Consider the following 23,214-nt stretch of genomic DNA (forward strand, 5'->3'; position numbering starts at 1 on the left):
CCAAGAGTATACTAGCATGGAGAATCTGCTCCCCGAGGTGCTGCATGTGATTAAAATTTGCTTTCTGTTACTCTAACTGCTTAGCGGCCGGCCACGGGGGTTGTAGGCCCACACTTGTCTTTGGTTGAAATGTCAATAAAGGTTTTTAAAAAAAAAATAAAAAAATAATAATTTGTACCTCTGTACTGGGTGTCGGCCTCCTTCTAATGGATAATGCAATGCGAGATTTATCCACCTCCTCTTCCTCCCATCCTGCGCACATGCTGAGAATCATCATACAACAGATTATTGCAACATGACCTTCACAACAAGCTAGCAGAAAATCATTTTTTAATGAAAACACGGTGACTCTGGTCCCTAAAACAGAAAGAAAGCTATGCACACCAAACAAAAATGCAATGTTGACTTTAAAACGGAGTCGGGCACCTACGCCCACTCATGTCAAAAGTTAAGATGCATACATCCCTACTATAGCTAGGTTGACGGAGTTACTGCATTACCACTTTCCTCAAGACCTTTGGGTTCTAGTCTCGGGCTCTCCCCTTGGCCCGCCGTGTGTTGAAGAACCCATTTTATTGGTTCATCTCTCAAAAACCTCCTGCACAGCCTTATATTGGAGCCCTATCAGGGCACAAGTCCTAAACAAGCATTGGCATAGCCAATAGGTCTCGCCTTTGGGACCTTATAAGTGTTTAGCCATGCAAGATTTGCATTACTAAACACTTATAAGGTCCCAAAAGCGAGACCTATTGGTAATGCCAATGCTTGTTTTAACTGCTGCAATCTATTGAAGCCTCACGGAGAACATCAAAGCGGCCACGAGAGTGATCGCGATCGCGATCAAACATCAAAGCGACCGCGAGGCCGCGAAAGTGAAAGTAATCGCGGTATAGCGCGACGCGCATGCACTGTAGCTCTAGGCTGGCCTGGTAGCACTTTTTGGAGCCCTCACAAAATGTCTCGCCAGACCAGCGCATGCGCTGGGTCAGGCGAGACCTAAAAAAGAAGTGGGGGGACGCTGACGTCACAAAGGTGGCTTGCTCCATCAGGATCATTGCCTCCCCTCGCTCACCTCTTAGATGCGATTGCATCAGACATGCCAGCGCGTGAGCAGCGTTCTGAATGAGCTCTGATCTCGCCCCAGAGAGGCCAAAGAGTGAATGTGTGGCTCCATTTGCTCCAGTTATCGAACTCCTGGTAAAATAAGTGGGGGGACGTCGTTCACCCGCGTGGTACCCCGACTCGAGCCCTGAGCCCTATGAACACCTCAATACAGAGAAGAAATGCAATTTCTGTTATGTAAATACGGGAGATTCCAATGAGATATAAGGACGGCGAAATCACTGAAGGCCAGCAAATGGCTACCACGACACATCCACACTCACCGCGCCGTACACACAGGATGCTTCGATTCAGTGATGCCTGCCATGAAGGCTGGCTACTTTGGTTCTGCGCCACGGATGTATTCTGTTATTGATAATTAACAAGACGCTCCTCCTCGACTTGTGTCACTCTGAATTATTTTCATTTTATGGAAACGTTGTACTAAGTGAGCGCTAAATATTGTAGCTGTCGCGAAAACACTGCTGGCTGCCGTTTCTTGGATATCTCTGCATACACACGAGGAGAGCGCTCCAACACTGTAAACAAACTGCTTCTTAACTCCTGTCCACAAAGATGTGTCGTCTCAGGGCTTTAAGTGGGGAGAAAAAACTGGAGGGTCTCTCAAAGGGGAGTGGTCAATGTAATTATGGGTTTGGCTTAAAAACATGTAAGCTAAAAATCTGTGTTAGCACAGTGTGCCGCCCGACTTGTATCTTGCTGTTTCTGTCACAGCGTCCAGATATATGATACAACAGGTCACACCATACCTACAAGTCAGGACTATTGGCTCTGTCAATGGTTGCTAGTTGCATTAGATAAATAAGCAGCAACTTTGGCTTGTATATAATTTTGAAAAAACTTCCACTTAGGACAGCACGACAGTGCGGCCCCCAGGGGAAGTGAGGTCGGCAGACCAGTCTTCCCCTGGGGTAGTCACGCGAGACCATAGGACAGGGTTTTTAGTTAGTTTTAGTTCGTTTTTGGGGGGTGGGGTTTAGGAGAGGTTTAAAGGGGGCAGGAGAGGAAGCTCTCCCTCTTCCTGTCCCCAGCGCCGTTAGGGAAGGGTTAGGGAAAGTTTCTTGACCACCTACACACCCTACTTGTTTTAGGAGTGGGAAAGGGGTGTATTTGTTAAAGCGTGCCAGTTTAGGACTGGTTGAGGTGGTGTGTTGACGGTACTTGGGAGGGGGGGGGGGGGGGGGGAGTCCATGACGGGCATACTCACCCTTCCGGGGAGGGGGAGACAGGTGCAAGGTGGGGGTGCGTCATGCAGGAGTGCGATGGCTGGAGATTAGGGGTGGGCGGAATTTGCGAAATCCACTTTCGCAAATTATCGTGAAAATGTTTAAAATTATCGCAAACAAGCGGAAATATCGCGAAGATGCAGAATTTTTTTTCCCGCATGTTCGCGAGATTTTCTGCATGGTTGCGGGTCGCCAACTTACCCATGTGGTTGCTCGCGGGCGCGGCCATCTTGTTTTGAGTTGTCTCGCGGTGCATGATCGCGAGAAGAAAGACGTGATCGCGCGACGCATGACGTCACTGCGGGCGCGAACTGTCGCGAGACAGCGCAAATGGCTAAAAACAATCCAACATCTCATGGAGAACGCGACCGGATCAAGAAAACTTGTCGGCGAACGCAGGGATTCAGGCAAGGCGATCGCGCGCGCGCGAGAATATATTATTTTACAGCGCGAGCAAGAAACAAATTATCGCCAAGCTGCGGAAAGCGGAAATTTGGACATTTTCGCGCTCTCCGAGGAACGCGAAAATGTCAAATTATCGTAATTTCCGCGAACGGAACGAAATTTTTGCCCAGGCCTACTGGAGATGCTGGAGGAGGTTGAAAGAGAAGTGAGGAAGTGAATGGGATAAGTGAAGAGGTCGCTGGGTGATGTGGGAGTGAGTAATTGGAGTGTGGGATTGAATGAAGGGATGAAAGACATGAGGTTGGGGATTGTTAAGGGTTATTGATGTTGTGTTGTATATTTGGTGTCAACCCTGTCCTAATAAATGGCTTTTTACGCTAACTAACAGCGTGGAGTGGTTATTGCGCGATGTTGCTGGCAGCTCCTGAGTTTCAAAAAGAGAAGGGAAATCCAGAGAGAAAATTACTCTCTTTAAAGGATTTCCCTTCCTCTAAAACGCTCACCACGCACATGTGATGTGCCTGCTGTCGCTCACTACAGTCTGGAAAAAAAAACACAGACCGCATGTGCCAGGGCACAAAACAGAGCCCGATAGAGACCCGTTTCGAGGCCTATTTTGAAAAACTGACGGTGTCAGACCCGGTGAGACCCAGCCCACTTAAAGCCCTGCGTCCTCTCAATAACACACCGCAATACTCGGCATCACTTGGAGACAATAAGGCAGATGGGGCACAGGAGCCGTGAACACACGACAACGCGAGAGTGAAATCAGGAAGAAGAGTTTTGGTTCTAATTTACAACATTGAAATTTCACGTAAAAAGAGTCTATTTCCTCCTGGCCCACAGATTCTAAAGTCAAAAACCGAAGCATTTACATTTTTCCCATTATCTGGGCTTCAATCTTTTCTGATGTTGCCATGTTGAAGGATGCACTTGAGAAACAAAAGCAAAGTATTGTCCAGTTATTTCACTTAAATGGACACATTTCCCAGCAACCCTGAAACAAGCATTGGCAAAGCTAATGTGTTCTAAACTGGTGCAATGGTTACATTTAATTTACATTTTCTATTGCAAACATAAGAAACACAAAAATACAAAAGAAAACAGGCTACCTCCTAAATGTGGCCATCATATGCTTCTAATAATATTGTTACCTTTAAAAAACATTGACGGATGTGGCTGTGTTACTAGTGATTTTTTTAAAAGAAACAAGCCTTTCCGCTGTGCCATGCATTTTGCCATTATTTTTATAAAGGCAACAAGGATAAATCATTGCTCAACCAAGTACTCAAATTGCAGGTATCTATAATGCCACAGTGTCACTCAGACCCGTTATAAAAGAAACTTTAAAAAGCAGCAGCAGCTCCTCTGCAATGGCGGAGGATCAGAATGAAAAATAAAACAATAGTAAAACAATTTTATTATCGTTTCAAATTTCACTGGCTGCAGAGTCTATATCTAGGGCTTGGCCAGGCAATCCTCTCTTGACACTAGCTAGGGACAGGGAGGTGGACTGGGCGGCACTTAGAATTTCTCCACCCAGCTGGATTGTACAGCTGGATGGAGAAATGGCACAGGCTTCCAGTCCCTTTGTGAGCGCCTAACCAGGCCACTCAGACCAATCCAGGTGGTGCTCTCACAGCATCAGAGCAGTGTCTAGATTGGGTGGGGAGTCTGGGAGCCTGTGCTGGCAAAGGGACTTCTGGAAGAGAGGAGCACTGAGGCAGCAGGAGTAGCAGCGAGAGAAGCAGGTAAGTGCGTTTATGTTTTTTATTTGCCCCCGTGATGCCCTGCCACTCTATTCTGGCAGCAGTTGCTGTTCAAATCTAACTGGGCATCGAAAGACAGTGAAAATAGTCGTTCTTTCTGCAAATATACAAATATTTTTGACTAGATATGAAAAATGTGCACGTTTTGAGTAGTCACTCAAAGTGTAGGGAGTCAGAGGTTAAAGTCGGCTGATCCATTGCTCCATGCAGGGTCGGACTGGGAACCACAACCGGCCCTGGCAAAGTGCTCGGCCGCCCCACCCCCCCCCCCCCGGCAAATTCCGTTCCGCTTGCGGAATTTGCACAATTTGTGAAAATTCACGTGCCGCGCAGAACGCGGAATTGGCCAAAATTCTGTGTTCCACGGCTTCGCGGAATTTTTTGCTTGTTCGCGTTCTCAAAATGCGTGTTCTCGAGATATACTCCCCCGAGCATGCAAGCAGCGATCGCGAACAGGAAAAAAGCATCGCGAACAAGCAATTCTGCGTGTTCGCGGAATTTCAGCATGTTCGCAGAGATTTTCTACCGTTTCGCAGAGCTTTGCGTAGCACGACTACGCAAATTCCGCCCACCCCAGTTTTCGGCCGATTTTGTTACAGGGCCGATTTTGCAGCTATGCTGCAAAAACGGCCCTGTAACAAAAACGGCCCCTAGGGGCCCAAAACTGGCCCCCACCCGTGTGGCCCACCGGGGTATTGCCCAGTGTCCGCTACGGCCAGTCCGGCCCTGGCTCCATGCTGTCTGCTGTGTTGGTCGGAAGAAAAATGTGAATGTCAATTCAACAGATTAATGAATGAAGCAGGAAGTCCAAACGCACCTCCAGTATGTATATTATGTTTGTATAGACTGGCAAGACAGTTTTAGTTGTCTCAAAGCCAGACCTAGAAAGACTACATGGGAATGACTACATGGGAATCACTGAGTGGAAAACAGTCAACCAGATTCACTAACCTCTTCCTTTTAGAGTCCGGCAGTGTCTTAGGATCTGAGGAACATGAAATATTGGAGCCTCTATAAGCAATGGCCATTTAGCCATGCAATGCTGTTTCAATGGTTACTAATAACTATTTTATGATTTAAACAACAAAGATTATCCAACACGGGCATGCAAAAATCTGAAGCCTGGCAAACTTAGAGGAGACAGCCAGGCTGAACAAGGCGCTGGATGATTAGGCCTGTAAGAACATTCCACGTTCGGTGCATATAGTGGGTGTGGACTACTGGGATCATCGAAGAAGGCACACAAAGAAATGTGTGTATTTCTGCAGTGTCGATTGCCACTGTGATTACACTTCTCTGAGCCCTAATGGGTAGCACGCTTCAGGTTTGAGGAACCACTAACCAGAATATGATGCCAGGCACTACTGGACATGACGGACAGGGACCTCAGAAACTACTATTGCTCGAATTAGTTAGTAATATACATCATCTCTAAGAGCCGCTGTATGCACAAGAAGTCAAACGCCATCAAATGTGAGAAATTCCACAAAGAAATAAAAAAACTGAAGGCAAGCCTCCTCAGATTATGCACACCATAACGACAAAAACAGTGAGCCATTGGCAGCTGACCTAGCTGGCCATGTTTTCCTTTATCCTAGAAGTCTCCTATATTTTTATTTTAGTTTTACGTTTTGAGGCTCAGTTTGAGGGGCATCATATCCAAAAGAACTCTCAACCTGCAAATCGGTTGCTCCATTTCCGCTGGCAGACCCTATCGCTTTTGGAAACCTACTCAGATCACCCCCACCCTGTAACGAGAGTACCTTGCTATATTCCGTTAATGGAATCCTGGAAAGTGGAATGAAGGATTTAGCCATGTGGCCATTCGGCCAAAAGTAATGGTGACTGCATAAATAACATCCAGTGGAACTCTGTTAAATGGGTCCACCTCTTTTCTGTTTTTGTTTTGATGAATATTAATGTTCACCAACATTATCTGCTTCGGCAATAACAGCTGCAAACATCAACAAGTACAGACAGAGGACTGATCAAGATCACCGTGTAAGAACCTGTCCTGCGTGTCACACTCCGATAATCACGAACATCTTTTATATGAAAAGAAAATGTGAGGGGGTGGGTTTCTGCTATCCTTAGAAAACCAATAATGGCTTTTCTTCCACTTCTTCTTTCTTTTATTTTCCCTTTGTCCTTAGGGTCTAACCAAATCGAAAATCAGAGTTTTCCACCAGAGAAGACCCTTAAGAATGCACCTGTCTTGTGTCACATAAGCTCCTTTCTTCGGGCCCGGACACCAAAATGAAAGTAGCCCCCATTAGAGAATAGAATAACTAAAGAAGTGGCCCATGTTTCCAAATTGGTGCAGTTGTGAACTTGTACAGAAACGTTGTATAAGTATTTTGCAAGCTATGCAAGACTGCGTCGATTTGAGCTTGCTGCATGTAATGTTTGTTTTAATACTAGTGAAATCAACAGTAAAAACCGGCGCGGCAGACCATAAAACAGGCTCACGAACAGCCAAAAATGGACCCACACACTGGCCTGTCATACCAGTCCATCAAGCATTGCATGATTGTCTTATAGGCCTGTCCGGTCCTGCCTTCTTCCACAACACATTTGGCGAGAAGGCATGGTTTGATCTATCCATTTTTCTTTCTGAAGCCAAATGATAGAATTTTACAAGTTAAAGAATGCACTTGTTGCTACTGATTGGCAACCGGCTGCTACCCAATTGCCAATGGCTGCACAAATAAGTTGGAGACAACTGCTACAAAGGGACAATCGCTCCACAGATGCAGACTTGAGTAGAACCAGCCATGGTGCTACCAGAACATGAAGCTGTGTGGTGTCAGTTTCCTCTAGGCTAGGGCAAATTGTAATGCTCTGTTACTGCTGACCTTGCATGCGTGAAGTCAGCACCCAGCCCAAGGAGCGATGAGTAAGGGTGCTAGCCCTCATGAGCACCAAGAAGAGGACAGAACAAGAACCAACTACCAAGTGCAGGTGAGCCGAGTGCTGATTCGTTTCCTTCCAGGTGTGCATGTGTCATTAGTCGCTTTGTTCACCCTTGTGGGATGCCTGTCCTTTGCTTGGTACTCTCTACCCCAGGCCTAGCATGGTGTGAGCAGAAATTAATCACCTGCCTTAGTGACTTAGTGACCTAGGTGTCAGGTAAAGCGTATGTGAACTTTACTCAGAAATCCCTAGATCCTTACCTGCGGTGGAGAGGTCCAGCACACGGCAGGGTATCAAGCCTGCTGGGTGCAGAAGCTTGAAAATGTCCCGCAGTGTCATACTGCCTGCTTTGTGCACCTGTGAAACCATACCTAATAGTGCCTAATTGTCACTCCACGTCTATCACAATCAGTGCCAAAATCTGACCTCAGTGGATATTTAGCCATTATCACTTGCTCGTATGGGTCATGAGGTCCATGTTTCAGGGAACGAAGAACCCCTAATCTTAAATTGGGAGACTAAGCAGGGTTTCCTGGTACCATGCTCTTCACAGTGAGCATTGAAGCACATTAATTCACCAAACTAGAATCTTTGTCTTTCTTCACAGTCTACACCACGTTCCTCATCATTGTGATCAGATACCAAATGGATTAGGCGGCGGGCTCACAATCTTTCATGTTCTTAATAGTAATTATGAACCAAACAGCATTATTAAGTAATTAGCAATTGGAAATAGCATACATTTTTCGTAACATGAAGTGTATCTTGTTTTCTGGTAGTTTATGTTTTTTCTATTGTGTGATTTTTACAGTGATTGTTTAGTTCCATTTACAGATGTATGGTGCTAACAAAGTGTTGTTCTTTATATACAAAAGAACAGGTCTGGCTGAACATGCCATCGTTATTGCAACTGTGCTAACTCTATGATGCTGCATCTAGTCTCAATCTTCATACACCATCCTTTAAGATATCCCTTGCCTGCTTGATAAAGGTTCCCAAGAGAGTCGACAAGGCTAGGGAAGAACATTTTAGATAAGAGAATGAGTATATGATGGCCTGGTAAATATGGAATAATTGCAATCTCATTGTTACCATTAATGAGTGTGGCTGCAAGCATTGACGGACGAAATAGCTTGGCATGCCCAGAATAAAGAATAACATCCCTGTCACATCAGACTTGCAACATCTCTCATACAGATTAGTAAGAACATGAAGGCTTGATTTTCAAGCATTACCGTAGCATTGGCAGGATCAACTAACACGAATATGCACAGTAGAACTCTACTGGGAGTCCATCGGATTCTGGTGTTTTATTATGTGCCAGTTCCTTCAGGGCCCCTCTCATTTGATTTGTCGTTCTAAGGTGCAGACCGGTCTTCTCTGTCTGCATCTTGCACACAAGGCAGGTGCACCCTACGAAGGAATTCTAACAGCTCTGTGGGGCGAGGGTTTGGATGTGCTGTATATAATTCCATGTAAAAGTCTCTAAATGCTGTATTTATCTCTTGTTGTGTGTCCACCATTCCTCGTGTCGGGCTATTCACTGATAGTATTGATGTGGGAGAGAGATCTGGGAGTATCAGATGAGCCAATAGTGTACCTACTTGGTCTGCCTCTGTGTGAACTTTCTGTATGTATTGACGATGGTCACCAGCCGGAGACCACCCTGGCCTCTTGCAATCTAGCCGCTGCCTCCCGTTTGTCTGTGGCTGTTGCCTTGAGTGGCCATAGTGAATCCTCTACTGTTTGGAGCACCAGTATTAGGAACACCAGACTACAATAAAGAGTGTTTCCTTTCTTACCATTGTAATGGCAATATGATGATGGCTGTCCTCACCAAAAAGTGTCCTTTAGGTCACAAGCCAATTGCATATTTTTGTAGCGCACTTGATTCTGTCATGAAAGGCAATGACCCTCGTGAACAAGCACTAGCAATGACAGCCTGTGCAGTGAAGAAAAGTGCCCCCATTGTTGTAGGTGCAACTCTGACATTGTATGCTGAACATGCAGTATTTGCGATCATTCAGAAAGCCAAAACAACACTAATAACACAGAGAGTATCAGGCTATGAAATAATATTATCATCACCATCCCTCAAAATAAGTTAAGTGCCATACAGTCAATCTTGCTACCTTTTTTGCACACCCTTTTCCAGGTAGTGATGCATATTTTTGTAGATGGGTTTTCTACAATAGATTAGGACATGAAAGTAAGACATACAGGTGCTGCGGTGGTCAGAGCGATGCAGCATGACTATTCAGACACACTACAAATAACAGAACAGATAACTTTGCCACCCCAGTATTCAGCCCAGGCTACTGAACTAGTACCTTTAGTGGCAGCCCACAAACAGGGGAAGGAAAAAAAATAACAGTAAACTCTGACTCAGCCTATGCTACCTCAACAGTGCACTCTAGCATCATGAGGCGAAGCTGATGCAGATTCCTTAAGTCTGATGGAAGTCCGTCATGGACCGTCCCCTCTTGGAGGACTTGATACAAGCCTTAACACTGCCAGATGTAGTCGCAGTGGTGAAGTGTACAGCCCACATTAGTGCTCAGGATTTTGTATCCTGTGGAAATGCCCTAGTTGATTGGGCAGCCAAAGATGCAGGAAAGTGCCCCCTTAGTGACACACACACCACAGTTAGTAACACATAAACACCATCGGATCCTTTGGATGCATCAAGACATTACACTGAGACAGCTTACCTGCACCTTAGAGAGATACAACAAAGTGCCCCAGAGCATGAGAAAATGTTGTGGGAAGCTAGAGGATGCACACAATACGAACAGGTTTAATATATCCACAAGGAAACCTGTCATGCCCTAAGCATTGCTACTGATAGCCATAAACCAGCTACATCTTCTTTTACACACTACCAGAGACATGTTCTTTTAAATATGCCAAGATTCATTTGTAATGTACATACACACCTAGACTGTGTGCCAGTAGTATTCATCAAGCCCCACCTTTAAGGTAATAGCTTCCATAATACCCTGACCACAAGGACCCTTTAAGGAACTGCACATTGACTACATTGATATGATTGACAATCATTATTGTTATCTAATAGTTTTAGTCTGCCCATTCTTAACAAGCCGGACACTGTGTCCACTGTGATGTCAAGTCTGCTGCTAATTTTCTGGTCTGCGAGGTAAATACCACAGTAGGTTGTTCCTGAGAGGATCCAGGTCTGACTTTGGCACCCACGTCCTCAGTAATATCTCTCCCACATCACCCCCCTGTTAGGAATGCGCACAAACCTTTTCCAACTTATCATCTCTAAGGACGGACTCCTAAAAAATCTTTCACTAGCACTAATCATCTTAGGAAACACCTCAAGACCAGATTACCATTTGACCCCCACATCCGACTGTGACAGTGAGAGTAAAAATGAACATATCTGTGCCACAAAGTAGACATAAGTTGCAGATTCAGAGTGTGCCGGAAGTAGTACAAACTGAAATGTCTGTCTGCACGTCTAATCTAACAAACCCGCAAAGTTCTTCTCTAAACAGGTTATACATGTAGCTTGCCATTGGGAACTACAATTAACATTGAGAAACATTTGCAAGTGAAAGACCTATAAGTTACAAAGACCCTTTCCTGTAACAGACTGCGCAGCTACTGCAATGAGAGTCCATTGCCACAAACCATGGATTCACCTCAGTACAATTCACCTGTCCCCAACTGTACCATCCATCCCTTTGGACACTGAGCAAGAAAAAGAGAGGGGAGAACAGGAGAAGCAACAGGAGTAAAGCCTCTCTCTATCGTTCCAACAATAGACAATACTTCTTTCAAGTTATGTATTTCTTGTTTGTTTTTCCTTCTCGGTGTACTAATATTGCTATTCTTAGCCCTAGTGCATTTTTATTCCTTTGATCCTACATCAACTATTACACGCATGCGCAGTACTGTTGATAATGCTACTAACCATCACCCTCTCCATACTGCTTCTTTGAGAATATATGGTAGCACCACATGCATAGTATAGGCACATCCACGTCCAACACCAGTTTTTATGTATGTTTCCTCATCCCCCATGCTGCTGCAGTGGACAGATTGCATCTCCCTAAAGTGGTATCCCCAAATATTACACACTGTCTCCTGCACCTCTTTTTATGCAGAATAAAATCACATCTCCAACCAATGTCAGCCCTGTAACTGTATGAGTTAATACAACTAGTTTTAACACCACAACTGAAGTCCTTCAAGTCCTGACAGAAAAATAAGAGATAATGGAAGAGATATCAAGAATGAAGAAGGCAGAGCAAAAGAGGACTCAAACAGAGTGGGGAAAGGGGTATTACACCGAGGCATTTTTGAAAGGTCTTACCATCCTCTGAATGCATTAACTATTTAGTTAACCCTCTACCCCCTGATTGTGAGAGCAGACCACGTCTTAGCATTACGGGATCAGTATGTGCCCATGGCAAATGGTACAGTAGTGCCAAGTTCACATGTAGAGCAATATCCTAATGGGATGGTACCCAGAAAAACGGTCATCTAAGATTAGATAAAATGAAATTAAATGAATGAAATGAAAAGCGATATTTATTAAGCGCTAACTGCTACTCCGAAAGGAGCATCCTGGCGCTGGTATGGAGGTAAGAAGAAGCTCAAAAGTTCTTAGATGAGAGAGAGAAACAGAGTTCATCTGAGGATCTGAAAATCCAAGTCTTTAGTGCCTTCCTATACTGTGTTTCAGATTTTAACGTTCTCAGGTGCAAAGGCAGTAGGTTCCAAGCTCTAGTACCTAATACGGCCATGGATAATAGACCAATGTTAAGAAATATGGAATGTAAACATACAGAGATATACATGGACAGGAATTACTACACACCCTAGAATAGAAATGGAATTAACAGATTTCTCTTTGTTTCAGAGGAAATAGGACAGTAAGGGTGGGGAGCAACCTCAACTGCAAGATCACCACCTACCACGCCGATATGCAGGGCGGTACCTCCAGCATGATGGATCACTATTGGATGTGTGGGGCACAACTCCATATGCAACTACCTCCGAACTGAAATGCCCTCTGCTCCTTTGTGACTCTACACACCCCCTCCCTGGTGATACCAGGTGTGAACCTCTACCAGTTCCGAGACCATCCCATGGGCCGTCAAACGACCTTGCTTCATCAGCACCGGACAATAAGAACTGCAGAATACTATGGCATCACCTGTAATGTAATGTAAATTAGTACTTATAGAGTGCACAGCTACTCAACGGAGTGCCCCGGCGCTGGGAGACCTGGAGACAGAAAGCTGACACTATCTCTGCAAGGAGCGAGGGCTTATTGGCTATTTCTGGAATAGCCAGGTTTTCAGCCGCTGCCTGAAGGTGAGTAAATCCTGCGCCCATCTGAGTGACAATGGAAGGCAGTTGTACAGATGGAAGGTCTGCACTTGGAAGGAGCGACCACCCATGCGGGTGCAGGAAAACATGGGGATAGTCGCCTGCTGGTGCGATGAGGACCTCAGAGTTCTACACGGTATGTATTGCTGAACTCTTTTTCTAATATTGAAGGCACCAGTGTCATGTAGAGCTTTGAAAGCCAAAACCAAAGCTTTGACCCGAATTCTCTTACGGACTGGCAGCCAGTGCAGGGCTTTCAAATGGGTGGCAAATCACGCTCTGGGTCCTAACATGAGAATCGCCCTGCCGCCGCATTCTGGACCACCTGAAGATGATTTAATAAATATTCTGGAAGGCCAAGGTATAAGACGTTAACGTAATCCAGCCTCGAAACAATCAGAGCCAGAACTACAGTCTTCCTATGAGTAACCGGACGTAAGGGGAGAAAGTTCTTTAGCATTTTTAACAGGCCAAAACAGGAACCAGATACTTTTGGGATCTGAGTTTCATGGATAAATTATCATCTAGCTAGACCCCTAAATTCTTGACTGTACTTACTGAGGTTGCGGGGGGGGGGGGGGGGGGGGGACATGTCCAAAGGCCACCATTGGCACCACACATCACTGGGTGCAGGACCAAAGAAAATGATCTCCAAATTTTCTGGATTGCACTTTAATTGGTTCAATCTTAGCCAGGAGAACACCGCGTCAAACAAATGTTGATCTTGTCCCCCCTAAAATCAGCGCCCTTGTCGCATGTAAACAGCATTAGGGTATCATCTGCGTATGATACTTTTGTTGCGCCAAGTAACTCAGCTAGATGAGCCATATATAAATTGAAAATTATCGAGCTAAGGATTGACCCTGAGGGACCCCTACCTTCATGGTGGGATGTGGTCCGCAAAGGAAGGAGAACAAATCGTTTGCTGTCGGTCTATCAGAAAGGAAGAAAACCACTTGAGTACTGTGCCGCCAAGGCCGCACTCCTGAAATCTCTGCAGGAGCCGGCCATGGGGCATGGTATTAAAGGCCGCGAGAGGTCCAGCAGAATCAGCACCGCTTTGCCTCCTTTATCTAATGTCTCCTTAATGACCTCAGAGACTACCAGTAGGGCTGTTTCTGTACTAAAATTTGCTCTAAAACCAGACTGACTATGATGGAGCACATGGTTAACCTCCACATATTCTGTGGTGACTAGATTCACATATTTCTCTTAAGCTTTGGGAAAAAAGGGAAGTAATGATATTGGCCTATAATTAGAGGCAACCAAGGGGTCGGCTGAAGGCTTTTTTAGGAAGGGGAGAATTTTAGCATTTTTCCATCTGTCTGGCACCTGCCCATTTTGCAGCGAGGCATTGAAGATCAAATTGGCATCTGGATTGATAATCCCTGCTCTAGATGCCAACACTTTAGCTGGGCATGGGTCAGAGGGCGAGCCTGACTTGAGGGCTTTCATTATCTCCAAAGATTTTTCCAAGGGAATTGGAGGAAACTGTGAGAGAGGTGGACCTGTTGCAGGGTTGACGGGGGAGAGGTCCTCTGGTCACTCCCTTGACCAGGGATGCATCCTCGAAGGAGTCTTGAATGATTTTGATTTTACCATGGTAATAAGAAGCAAGGTGGCTAATCTATTCACAGGTGGGGGTAAACGGACTGTCAACAGCACACTGGGACACAAAATCTCTTACTATTTTAAAGATTTCTTTACCTTAGTTCCCCGCTGACTCGATTTTGGAAGAGAAGTATTTCTTTTCCTCAAGAATTTTATTATAATGGACCTTAAAGGCCTGTTTGTAGATTATTTTATCCTAGGGATTGAAATTTTTCCGTCAAGCCCTCTCAAGGCGTTTAGAGGCACTTTTGCTCTTTCTGAGAGCTTCTGTAAACCAGGGGGCAGAGGCTCAGGCGGATTTTACTGTCTGAGAGGTCGGGGGGCAAGCTCCCTGGAGCGAAGCTGTAGCCAATTCTCCAGGCAGAATACATCCGTCTCGAGGTTGCCACTGAAGGGAATCGGATGCTGACTAAGTGCGTCACTCATGGCTTCCGGGGTAATCTGATGGAAAGGTCTAAAACTACTGGGGTGGGACTTACCGTAAAATTTAGGGCAATTCGGCTCCTTACAGACTCCAAAACCAAGGAGATAGTGGTCTGACCACACTAGAGGAAGAGGTGCTTCTGTTTCTATTTTCACATTTGAGAAAATCTGATCCAGAGTATGTCTCTGTTCATGGGTAGGGAGATGTACATGAGGGAACATTGTGAAAATGTCTAGCGATTCTAGCAGCCTAATGGACTCCTGCTAGGCTGGCTTGTCCATATGAATGTTAAAATCGCCTAGCACCAAGCAAGCAATGCTTGTATTTTGCGACAAGGGGTGAAGTTACGTCACTAATAGACTCAATGAACTTTCCGGCAGGGCCTGGGGGCCTATAGAATAGTACACCAGCAAAAGACTGATGTGCAGACACTATGAAATGAAAACCAAGGTCTTCAGCTCCATCTACCTCTTATGTGGGTGCTAAAGAGCAGGGGAACGTTTTTTTTTTTTTATTATAGTAACGTCTCCGCCTATACCCACTACCCAATCCTTCCTTATGATCTGGTAGCCGGGAGGAATAGCACTCGCAATAGTGGGGTTAGAGCCTTCATTAAGCCATGTTTCAGTTAGAAACATTATATCAGGGTGTGTTTCCAACAGCAGATCATAAATATATAGATCATGTTTTTTTAAGGAGCGGGTATTGTGGAGCAGGGCCTTTAGCTGACCGTCCTCCAAATGCTGTGGACCTGGTTGGGGCCTCGGGATGCACTTAACCTCCCTCCCTGAATTGATGCCACTGTTAGGAGTAGAGGCCGCCCAGTTGCAATGCATACAAGCGAGGATATTGGCATCAGGGTCTAAAACTGAGTGGGAGCGGCAGCTCACGCACTTACCGATGTCAAGTAACCTTGCTCTACTGTAGCCCAATCGCTTGCCATGATTGAGATGCAAACTGGCAGCATGGCCGGCTCCAGCCGCCTCCGGGACACTGACGGGTGCAGATGGGCTTGCCTTAGGCGTGCCGTCGGCGTGTCCGTGCAGCGCCCCACCTGATAGTGCCCAGGATTGAACAACTAGACCGCTCACTCATCTAAGATGGCAGCTCTTCATTCCAGAGTTAGATGTAGCCCACTCAGGGTTCGATTCCCGCCCTCCCACACCACACTTCAAATTCAAACGGTGCAGATTTTATAAATTAAAAATTCCACTAAGCCGTCTCCTTAGCCTGTTTGTCTTCCCGGTTCTGGGAAATGAGTTTACTTAGTCCCCGTCCTGACCTATTCCCCCCCTCGATATTCCTATGAATCAGTGGGGTCCCCCCCCTAGGGGAGCACATGCTGTTGTTTCCGACTGTGGGTTGCCTTGTGGACTTATCTTTCTTGTTGTTATTTATATTAAAATGAAACCGTCATGTGGGGTCCGGAAGGTGTGGCTGCCAACGCTTCTTTCAACTCCTGTGAATTCCCTTGTGCCGCAGCGTGCATTCTATTGTCTGTAATACATGCTCCTTCTGTTTGCTAGCGGCCGGCCTAAAGGTTGTAGGCCCATCTTTGTATATTTTTTGGATTCTGTAATAAACGGTTTAAAAAAAAAAAAAAAAAAAAAAAATTCCACTAAGGACAGCTGACAGTTCCTACAACTAAAATAGCAGTTTCAGTTAAAAAGTGTTCCAGTGCAGTCGCTAATGTCTACTCAAGAGGCGAGCAGAAGTGCTAATGTCAGCCCTGTCTAATGGCCAGCCACGTTTGTGCAGCGCCCCGCCTTATAGTGCCCAGGATTGAACACTAGACTGCTCACTCATCTAACATGGCGGCTCTTCGTTCCAGCGTTAGATGTAGCCCACTCAGGGTTCAATTGCCGCCTTCCCACACCACACTTTAAATTCAAACTGTACAGATTGTATAAATTAAAAATTCCACTGCGGACAGCTGACAGTTCCTACAACTAAAATAGCAGTTTCAGTTCAAAACAGTTTCAGTGCAAAGACGCTAATGTCTACTCAAGAGGCGAGCAGAAGTGCTAATGCCAGCACTATCTCGAGGCCAGCCGCGTTCCTGCAGCGCCCCACTGTATAGTGCCCAGGATTGAACAACTAGACCACTCACTACACCTACAACACCAATATGCAGATCCGTACCTCTAGCATGATGGATCACTATTGGATGTGTGGGGCCCAGCTCCATATGCAACTACCTCCGAACTGGAATGGCCTCTGCTTCCTCGTGACTCTACACCCCCCCTCCCTGGTGATAAGAGGTGTGAACCTCTCCCAATTCCAAGACCATCCCATGGGCCGTCCAACAACATTGCTTCATCAGCATTGGAAAAAAAGAACTGCAGAATAGTATGGCATCACCTACAACGCCAATATGCAGGGCCGTACCTCTAGCATGATGGATCACTATTGGATGTGTGGGGCACAACTCCATATGCAACTATCTCCGAACTGGAATGGCCTCTGCTCCCTCGTGACTCTACACACCCCCTCCCTGGTGATACCAGGTGTGAACCTCTCCCAGTTCCAAGACCATCCCAAGGGCCATCCAACGACCTTGCTTCATCAGCACCGGACAAAAAGAACTGCAGAATACTATGGCACCACCTACAACACTGATATGCAGGGCAGCACCTCCACCATTTTAACCCAACAATGGTAATGAATAGGAAATTACTATATGCACATCTGCATATATATACTATTTGTGCCAAGCCCAACAACACATGCTATTTGGAAGAAGTGTACACAGTTTCACACATTTATTACCACAGTGCAAATGTCACATTCCATGTTATTACTAAATCACAGCCTTAACTGACTTGAGAAACTAAAGCTTATTTTCTCAAAGATTCCATTCTCAGGCCAGTTTGCAAATGAAAACACTAGGGATTTACTCACCAGGCCCAGTTGCTGTGATTCTGTCTTGTTGCTCGGATTTACACCCCTGTGCTTTGGTTAAGGGTACATACTTTTGTTTATATTTATTGCACATGAAAAATCAACATGGCATAAACCATAGAAACAGAGGTGCAGAATTTCCACTGTTGAGAGACAGAGACGGGTAGCACGACCTACTCAAGCTTCACCTCTCATGAACCCTAGGCCTGCTCACACTCAACCATGGTAATAAACTGAGCATTGCACTCCAAACATCTGCATATTATTTGCACTATACTATTGGCATACAGCAATCGACCAGCAGATGAGCTCTTCAAATATCACTAAAACATAGAGGGCTTGTTCCACAGATGTTCTTCTAGGAGTAAGTGTGCCTTAGTCCTAGTGCAAAAATCTTTTCCTCTACATAGGTCAGTCTTACAGCAGGTGTAGGTATAAAATACTCAATTAATTTTGAGACGCAAAATATGCTTATTAAAGGGATTTCTGATTCACATAGTCTACTAGTGGAAAGGGTGGTGTAAACCTGGGGTAAAACAAAAGTCACAATTTATCTGCAGAAAATGCTTGATGAATGAGGTCAGAATATTCTGGTGTTGTTTGTGCCTAACACACCTACTCTTAGAAAATCCTCCGTGAAGCCCGTACACCTGTAAGATTCGATGTAAGTTTTTTTCATGAGTGATTGTTGCGATTCACTCCTGAATTTCAGAGACTAATAAAAAACCACTTAATCCGAAAACAGATCTTTGTAAAGCAGTTGGGGCCGTAAAACGTTTATAGATTTAGTGGACAGAATGTTTGATTAGTGGGCAGAATGTTTGTTTAGCTTATGACCATCATATGCAACAGTTACAAGTTGGAAGTCAGGTCTCATTTTCAGGCGAGTGTGCTTTTTATTATTTAGACCATTGTTCACAAAATACAAATTTACATGCATGCATTAAACTTTCACACTTCGAAGAATCCAAAATACAGGCATGAAAAAAGGCCAGATTTGCACACTAGCAGCCACATTCTTCTTTTACCGTGTTCGCGAAACGCCTGGAAAGTACTGTGAAAGCGCAAACTAAATATAATGTTTAACACAAAAGCCACTTTGTTCCTGAGAGACGGAGTAGTCTGAAAACCGATAACCGCGGGAGCTACAGGCCCATTTTTAGAGTAAAGGGACAGACAAAATAACGTTTGCCAATCTTACCTTTCATTGACCATCTGAGTCCAGCGCGCCATGCCCACTGCCGAATAGTTGTGTGTTTACGATATATCACAATGCAGGCCACGAGGACACAAAGGAGACGTCACGCCAATGTTAGATCCACTGAAGGACGACAAGAGCTCTGAGGAGCCTCTCCCACCCCTTGGAATCTTTAAATAGTGCTCTCCCCACATCAGCGCTTAAATTAGCGTTGTTTTCGAGTCATGTAACTGTCACCGACTTCTTCACAACCCACCTCCCCCCTTTAGCCGTCTGGCATTCCTTCCTGTTTGACATCCCGCAGACACGCTTCAGATGCCACTACTCGGTTCAATAATGGCGCCAAAGTGAGCGCAGCTCGGAAACGGTTCTGTGAGGATATTTAGAAACAAATGTTACCAAACACTGACGATCCGAGCACACTGAAACACGTGCATGTTAAATGTAAAAAGTAAGCATTTTTCTCTCCTCCTCACTACAGTAGCTGTCACTTTCAGAGGAACAAGTTCATTAGTACAGCAGCCATCAACAGTCGCGCTCCGGTTTCAATGGACACTTCCAGAATAGACAGAAGAGGTCCTGCCGCCGGCACCGCTCAGACCCTCATGAAAATACTCCGCATGACACACCGACGGAGATGCCTACAGCCTTGCAGCGCCGCCACCACCTCTGATTGGACAGACCGATGTGTTAAAGTGCCCAAGACACGTTTCCTGACAGACGGAGAAATGTGACTCTGGCGACATAAACACGATAGCGATAAGGTGGAACCGGATACATCTTTGCATGAAGGCGAGTCAACTAGGCTTTCTAAGGACACGCGACACCAATCCTCCATAAAACAATTGGTGAGATCTAGTTTTTGACTAACAAATCCATCTGTTTTCCTTATAGCAATTGTTTATCCTTTCTCCGCCCTGTAAGGCTGCCCGGGGGGGGGGGGGGGGGGGGGGGTTGCGCAGCGGCCCGCCCCCTTGAGGGCGGCCGCCTTAGTGCCACAGGAAGGCACAGGGGTGGGAGGTCGTGTCCCTGGGTTTGACCAAGGGAGACCCCAGACAGGTAGCTGCTTCCGGCGGGGAGGAGCAAAGGGGGGTACATATGCTGTCCCCGCCCCCTCCTCGCCCTCTTGTCCGCTCGTTCGCCTTGAAGGGCTTGCGTCGTCTCGTCGCTGGTATCTCCGGGCCTGGTCGTGACTCGCGCGCCTTGGCAAGGCTCGCCGTCCATCGTTTGCTGGCGAGGTGCCACGGGGTGGCCCGCTGGTCTGGCTGGTGCGCCTCTTTCTGTGTGCGGTGAGTCGTGGAACTTGTAGCTCGGAGGTTGTGTTATTGGTATGGTCGTCTCGCATGCACTACCCCTGCTGGGGATTTTGGTGGCGGGGTGTAGCAGTTCAGCACAGGCTGCGTATTTCCGCGACAATTACCGGGCCTCACATTAACGTCGATAATTCGTGTGATTCTTTATCGTCCTGGAGAGCGAGCGGGATTTTGTATGGTTGAGGTTTTGACTTCCGGGAGGTTCGTGCAGAGGGTTGGTGTGCCTGCTGCAAAGAACGTGTGCCAAGAGGATTACAGAGTGCGTAGGGTGTAGGTGGGTCAGCTGGTAGCTATTTTTAAAAGAGGCATCCTTTTGTTACTTGCAATTAAAAATTAAGGACTTAAATTCAACAGTGTGCTGCATACGTTCATCTAGAACTGCATACACACCGCAATGCATTCATTATTAGAACATTATTTAGTGTTGCAATAGGGTTAATTTGGCTAGATTTCGAACTTGTGCGTGATTCCTGACAACGAGCAACTTAAAACTATATGGCCTACCAGTAAGGATGTCCTGAGATGTCCGCACTTATCTCCGGGGATGGGCGCCCCCCGTATATTACGTTATACTGATGTCGGCTGAAATAGGCTTTCACTTATCTCACCGGACTTTATCAGTACCGATCATAAAGGCCTCACAGCCTCTACGCGCCAGGCACAATTCAGGTTCTCGTCCCCAGCGTTATTTGTCCAACCGCGTGAATCTTATAAAGCCCGCAAAGGCAGTGCTTTAGTACAAGGCCCCTCCAAGGGCGCACCATTACCCCTTTCATGGAAGGTAATATGGCCCCCTTCATTCTGGTTCCTGGTTTCTGTGGTCCGGGAGGCGGACTCCTTCTCACCGAATATTCTAGGGAGTGATGCCATAATATTACGGTATAACACCGGACCTAACTCGCACAATTACACAAGTGCTTGTACGCTGTGAGTTTATTTGGTTACACAGGTAGAATACCCAATAACGCTTCGATTGCGTGTGGGAGCAATATCCGGGGTTTTTTCGAGCCTCGGGGACGCGTTCACATCCTGTGATTCTGGGCGAATCACTTAATCCTTTCCTCCCCTACGAGCTAATGTGCGTCATTTATGACGGGGAAATAAGTGTTTTAAACGGTAATTTGGAGCGCGTGCATGCTAAAAGACTCACGCAGCCACGGAAGTTGCCAATTCTGGTGCAGGATACCGGGGGTTCGAGCCTCGGGGACGCGTTCCCATCCTGTGATTCTGGGCGATTCACTTAATCTTTTCCTCCCCTAAGAGCTAATGTGCTTCATTTATGACCGGGGAAATAAGTGTTTTTTACGGTAATTTTGAGCTCACAAGACCTGGTCTCACGGGACTTGCTGCATACCGAGGGACGATGATAATGCCGAACAGCCGATATTCTGCGCAATCCTTTAGCTCCATTTCCAAACAAAAAAAAAAAAAAAAAAGTGTTGTTGAGTATGAGAATTCGTGCTCGGGACATTCGCAATTAGCAAGCCTCACATAATTGGCAAGATATCTGGTGTGATTAACCTTCTTCCAGGAGAACGAGCAGGAATTTGTTATAGTGCATTGTGCTCTGGTCATGGGCTAGATTCCCACCTTCGTTGGTGTATTTTCGATTGGTGCAGTGTTGGGGGGGGGGGGGGCGAGATGATTGCCCTGCGGGGTTTCTCCCCTCCCCCAGTCTCGTGGTGTGATAGGCCTTGCGTCTTTAAGGCAGATTGCGTGAGGCGGCTTGTACTGCATGCATGGGACAGTGCTGCTCTTCAGGCATGGGGCGCTAGCTTCAAAGGTGTCTTCAACTGCCGCTTGTCTCGCCCTGGTTGTCTGGCGTCGGATTCATCGCTGTGCATCAGACATCGTCGCGTTGGTGGGTGCCGGCTTGGTTTTCGCGGTGAGTCCCCCCGCAATATTTTGCCACTCTGCCAGTTTGCGCAAGTTCAATTGACCCCCTTTCGGCCCCTTGGGGCACGCCATCCAGCAAGCTGAAGCCGCGTGTCGTTTTCATGGCGGTGGGGGCACAGTAGGCGTGAGGGTGTAGGTCGAAGACAGTGGGGGGAATCTTCCTGGAATGTTGGTGCCATTACCGATCATAGGTGCGGGGTGTCGCTTTCATTAGGAGCTTCGGAGAGAAAGGGGACGCGTTGTGGGAGCACAGCGTGATGCCTATGGCGTTGTATGGGGTGTAGCACTGCAATCTATGGCGATTTTAGTGCAGACAAGAAGGGTGTCGAAACAAAACAACTTTTGATGCTTGCATTTCGTGACCGTGATGTGTGGGTGCGATCGGCGCTTGTGTGCCGCAGGAGGTAGTGTACAGCAAAGCTTTTGTAATAGAGGCATTACTTAACTCGTTGCAACTGATTTCCCTTGCAACTTCGTTCATATAACGAATTACTCCAATGGTTTAGCGCACGGCACGGAAGTCTCGCCGCTGGGGTATGGTATTCAGTCCCCTATTGGGTCAGGCACGCTTAACGTCACGGGGTAGCACCAGCCCTGTAGGCGGGGGTAGCGGTATTGGCGGCACGGATTGCTGGCATGTTGCGATCAATGAGGTGTGTGTGTGTGCTATCCCCGCGGAAGTACCCTGGGAGGATTTATTTCAACGGTTTCGTGCCCAGCTAATTGAGGCCGCTCCAGCAGGCGTGTGCAGCGATTTAGATTGTAGGCATACTGAGGACGCCCCCCTAGATGGTGGTCCGCGGCAATGGCAGTCAGTTTTGGTTTTCAGGCAGTTACACGGTCATGGGGCCACGCTGAAATGAATCCGCTTTAGTATGAGGGGGGGAGTATGCAATGAGAACTTCCGGCATTAGGAGGCCGCTCCCATAGGTGGGTACGACAGGCATGGGGCACGGTCGGGGTTAATGTTGGCTCCGCCGTCGGCCTAGTAACTGAGTGCTTATGATAAAGCAGGAATGTTTGGTTAATGTAGTACACGCCGAGATGGGGTGGAACGCTCCGGTGAAGTCAG

The 23,214-nt window shown here is 46.5% G+C and overlaps 1 protein-coding gene across 41 annotated transcripts in view; it reads right to left on the reverse strand.

Annotated features, from left to right (window-relative positions):
• The window catches only part of SORBS1 (sorbin and SH3 domain containing 1), a 1,103,390-nt gene that overhangs the window by 671,073 nt on the left and 409,103 nt on the right, over positions 1-23,214 (reverse strand). For 9 of the 41 annotated variants that reach the window (XM_085603615.1, XM_085603612.1, XM_085603605.1 and 6 more), the window contains exon 1: positions 18,937-19,171. The exons of 7 other annotated variants lie outside the window; for them this stretch is intronic. In XM_085603615.1, the coding sequence (XP_085459741.1) occupies positions 18,937-18,968 (32 nt within the window). In that variant the 5' untranslated portion in view covers positions 18,969-19,171. Of the gene's footprint in view, positions 1-18,936; positions 19,226-23,214 lie in introns of those variants that run through there. 25 more of the 41 variants (XM_085603609.1, XM_085603598.1, XM_085603608.1 and 22 more) reach the window with 12 other exon arrangements.

This window comes from Triturus cristatus, chromosome 1_2 (assembly GCF_964204655.1).
Source record: "Triturus cristatus chromosome 1_2, aTriCri1.1, whole genome shotgun sequence".
Taxonomy (NCBI): Eukaryota; Metazoa; Chordata; class Amphibia; order Caudata; family Salamandridae; genus Triturus; species Triturus cristatus.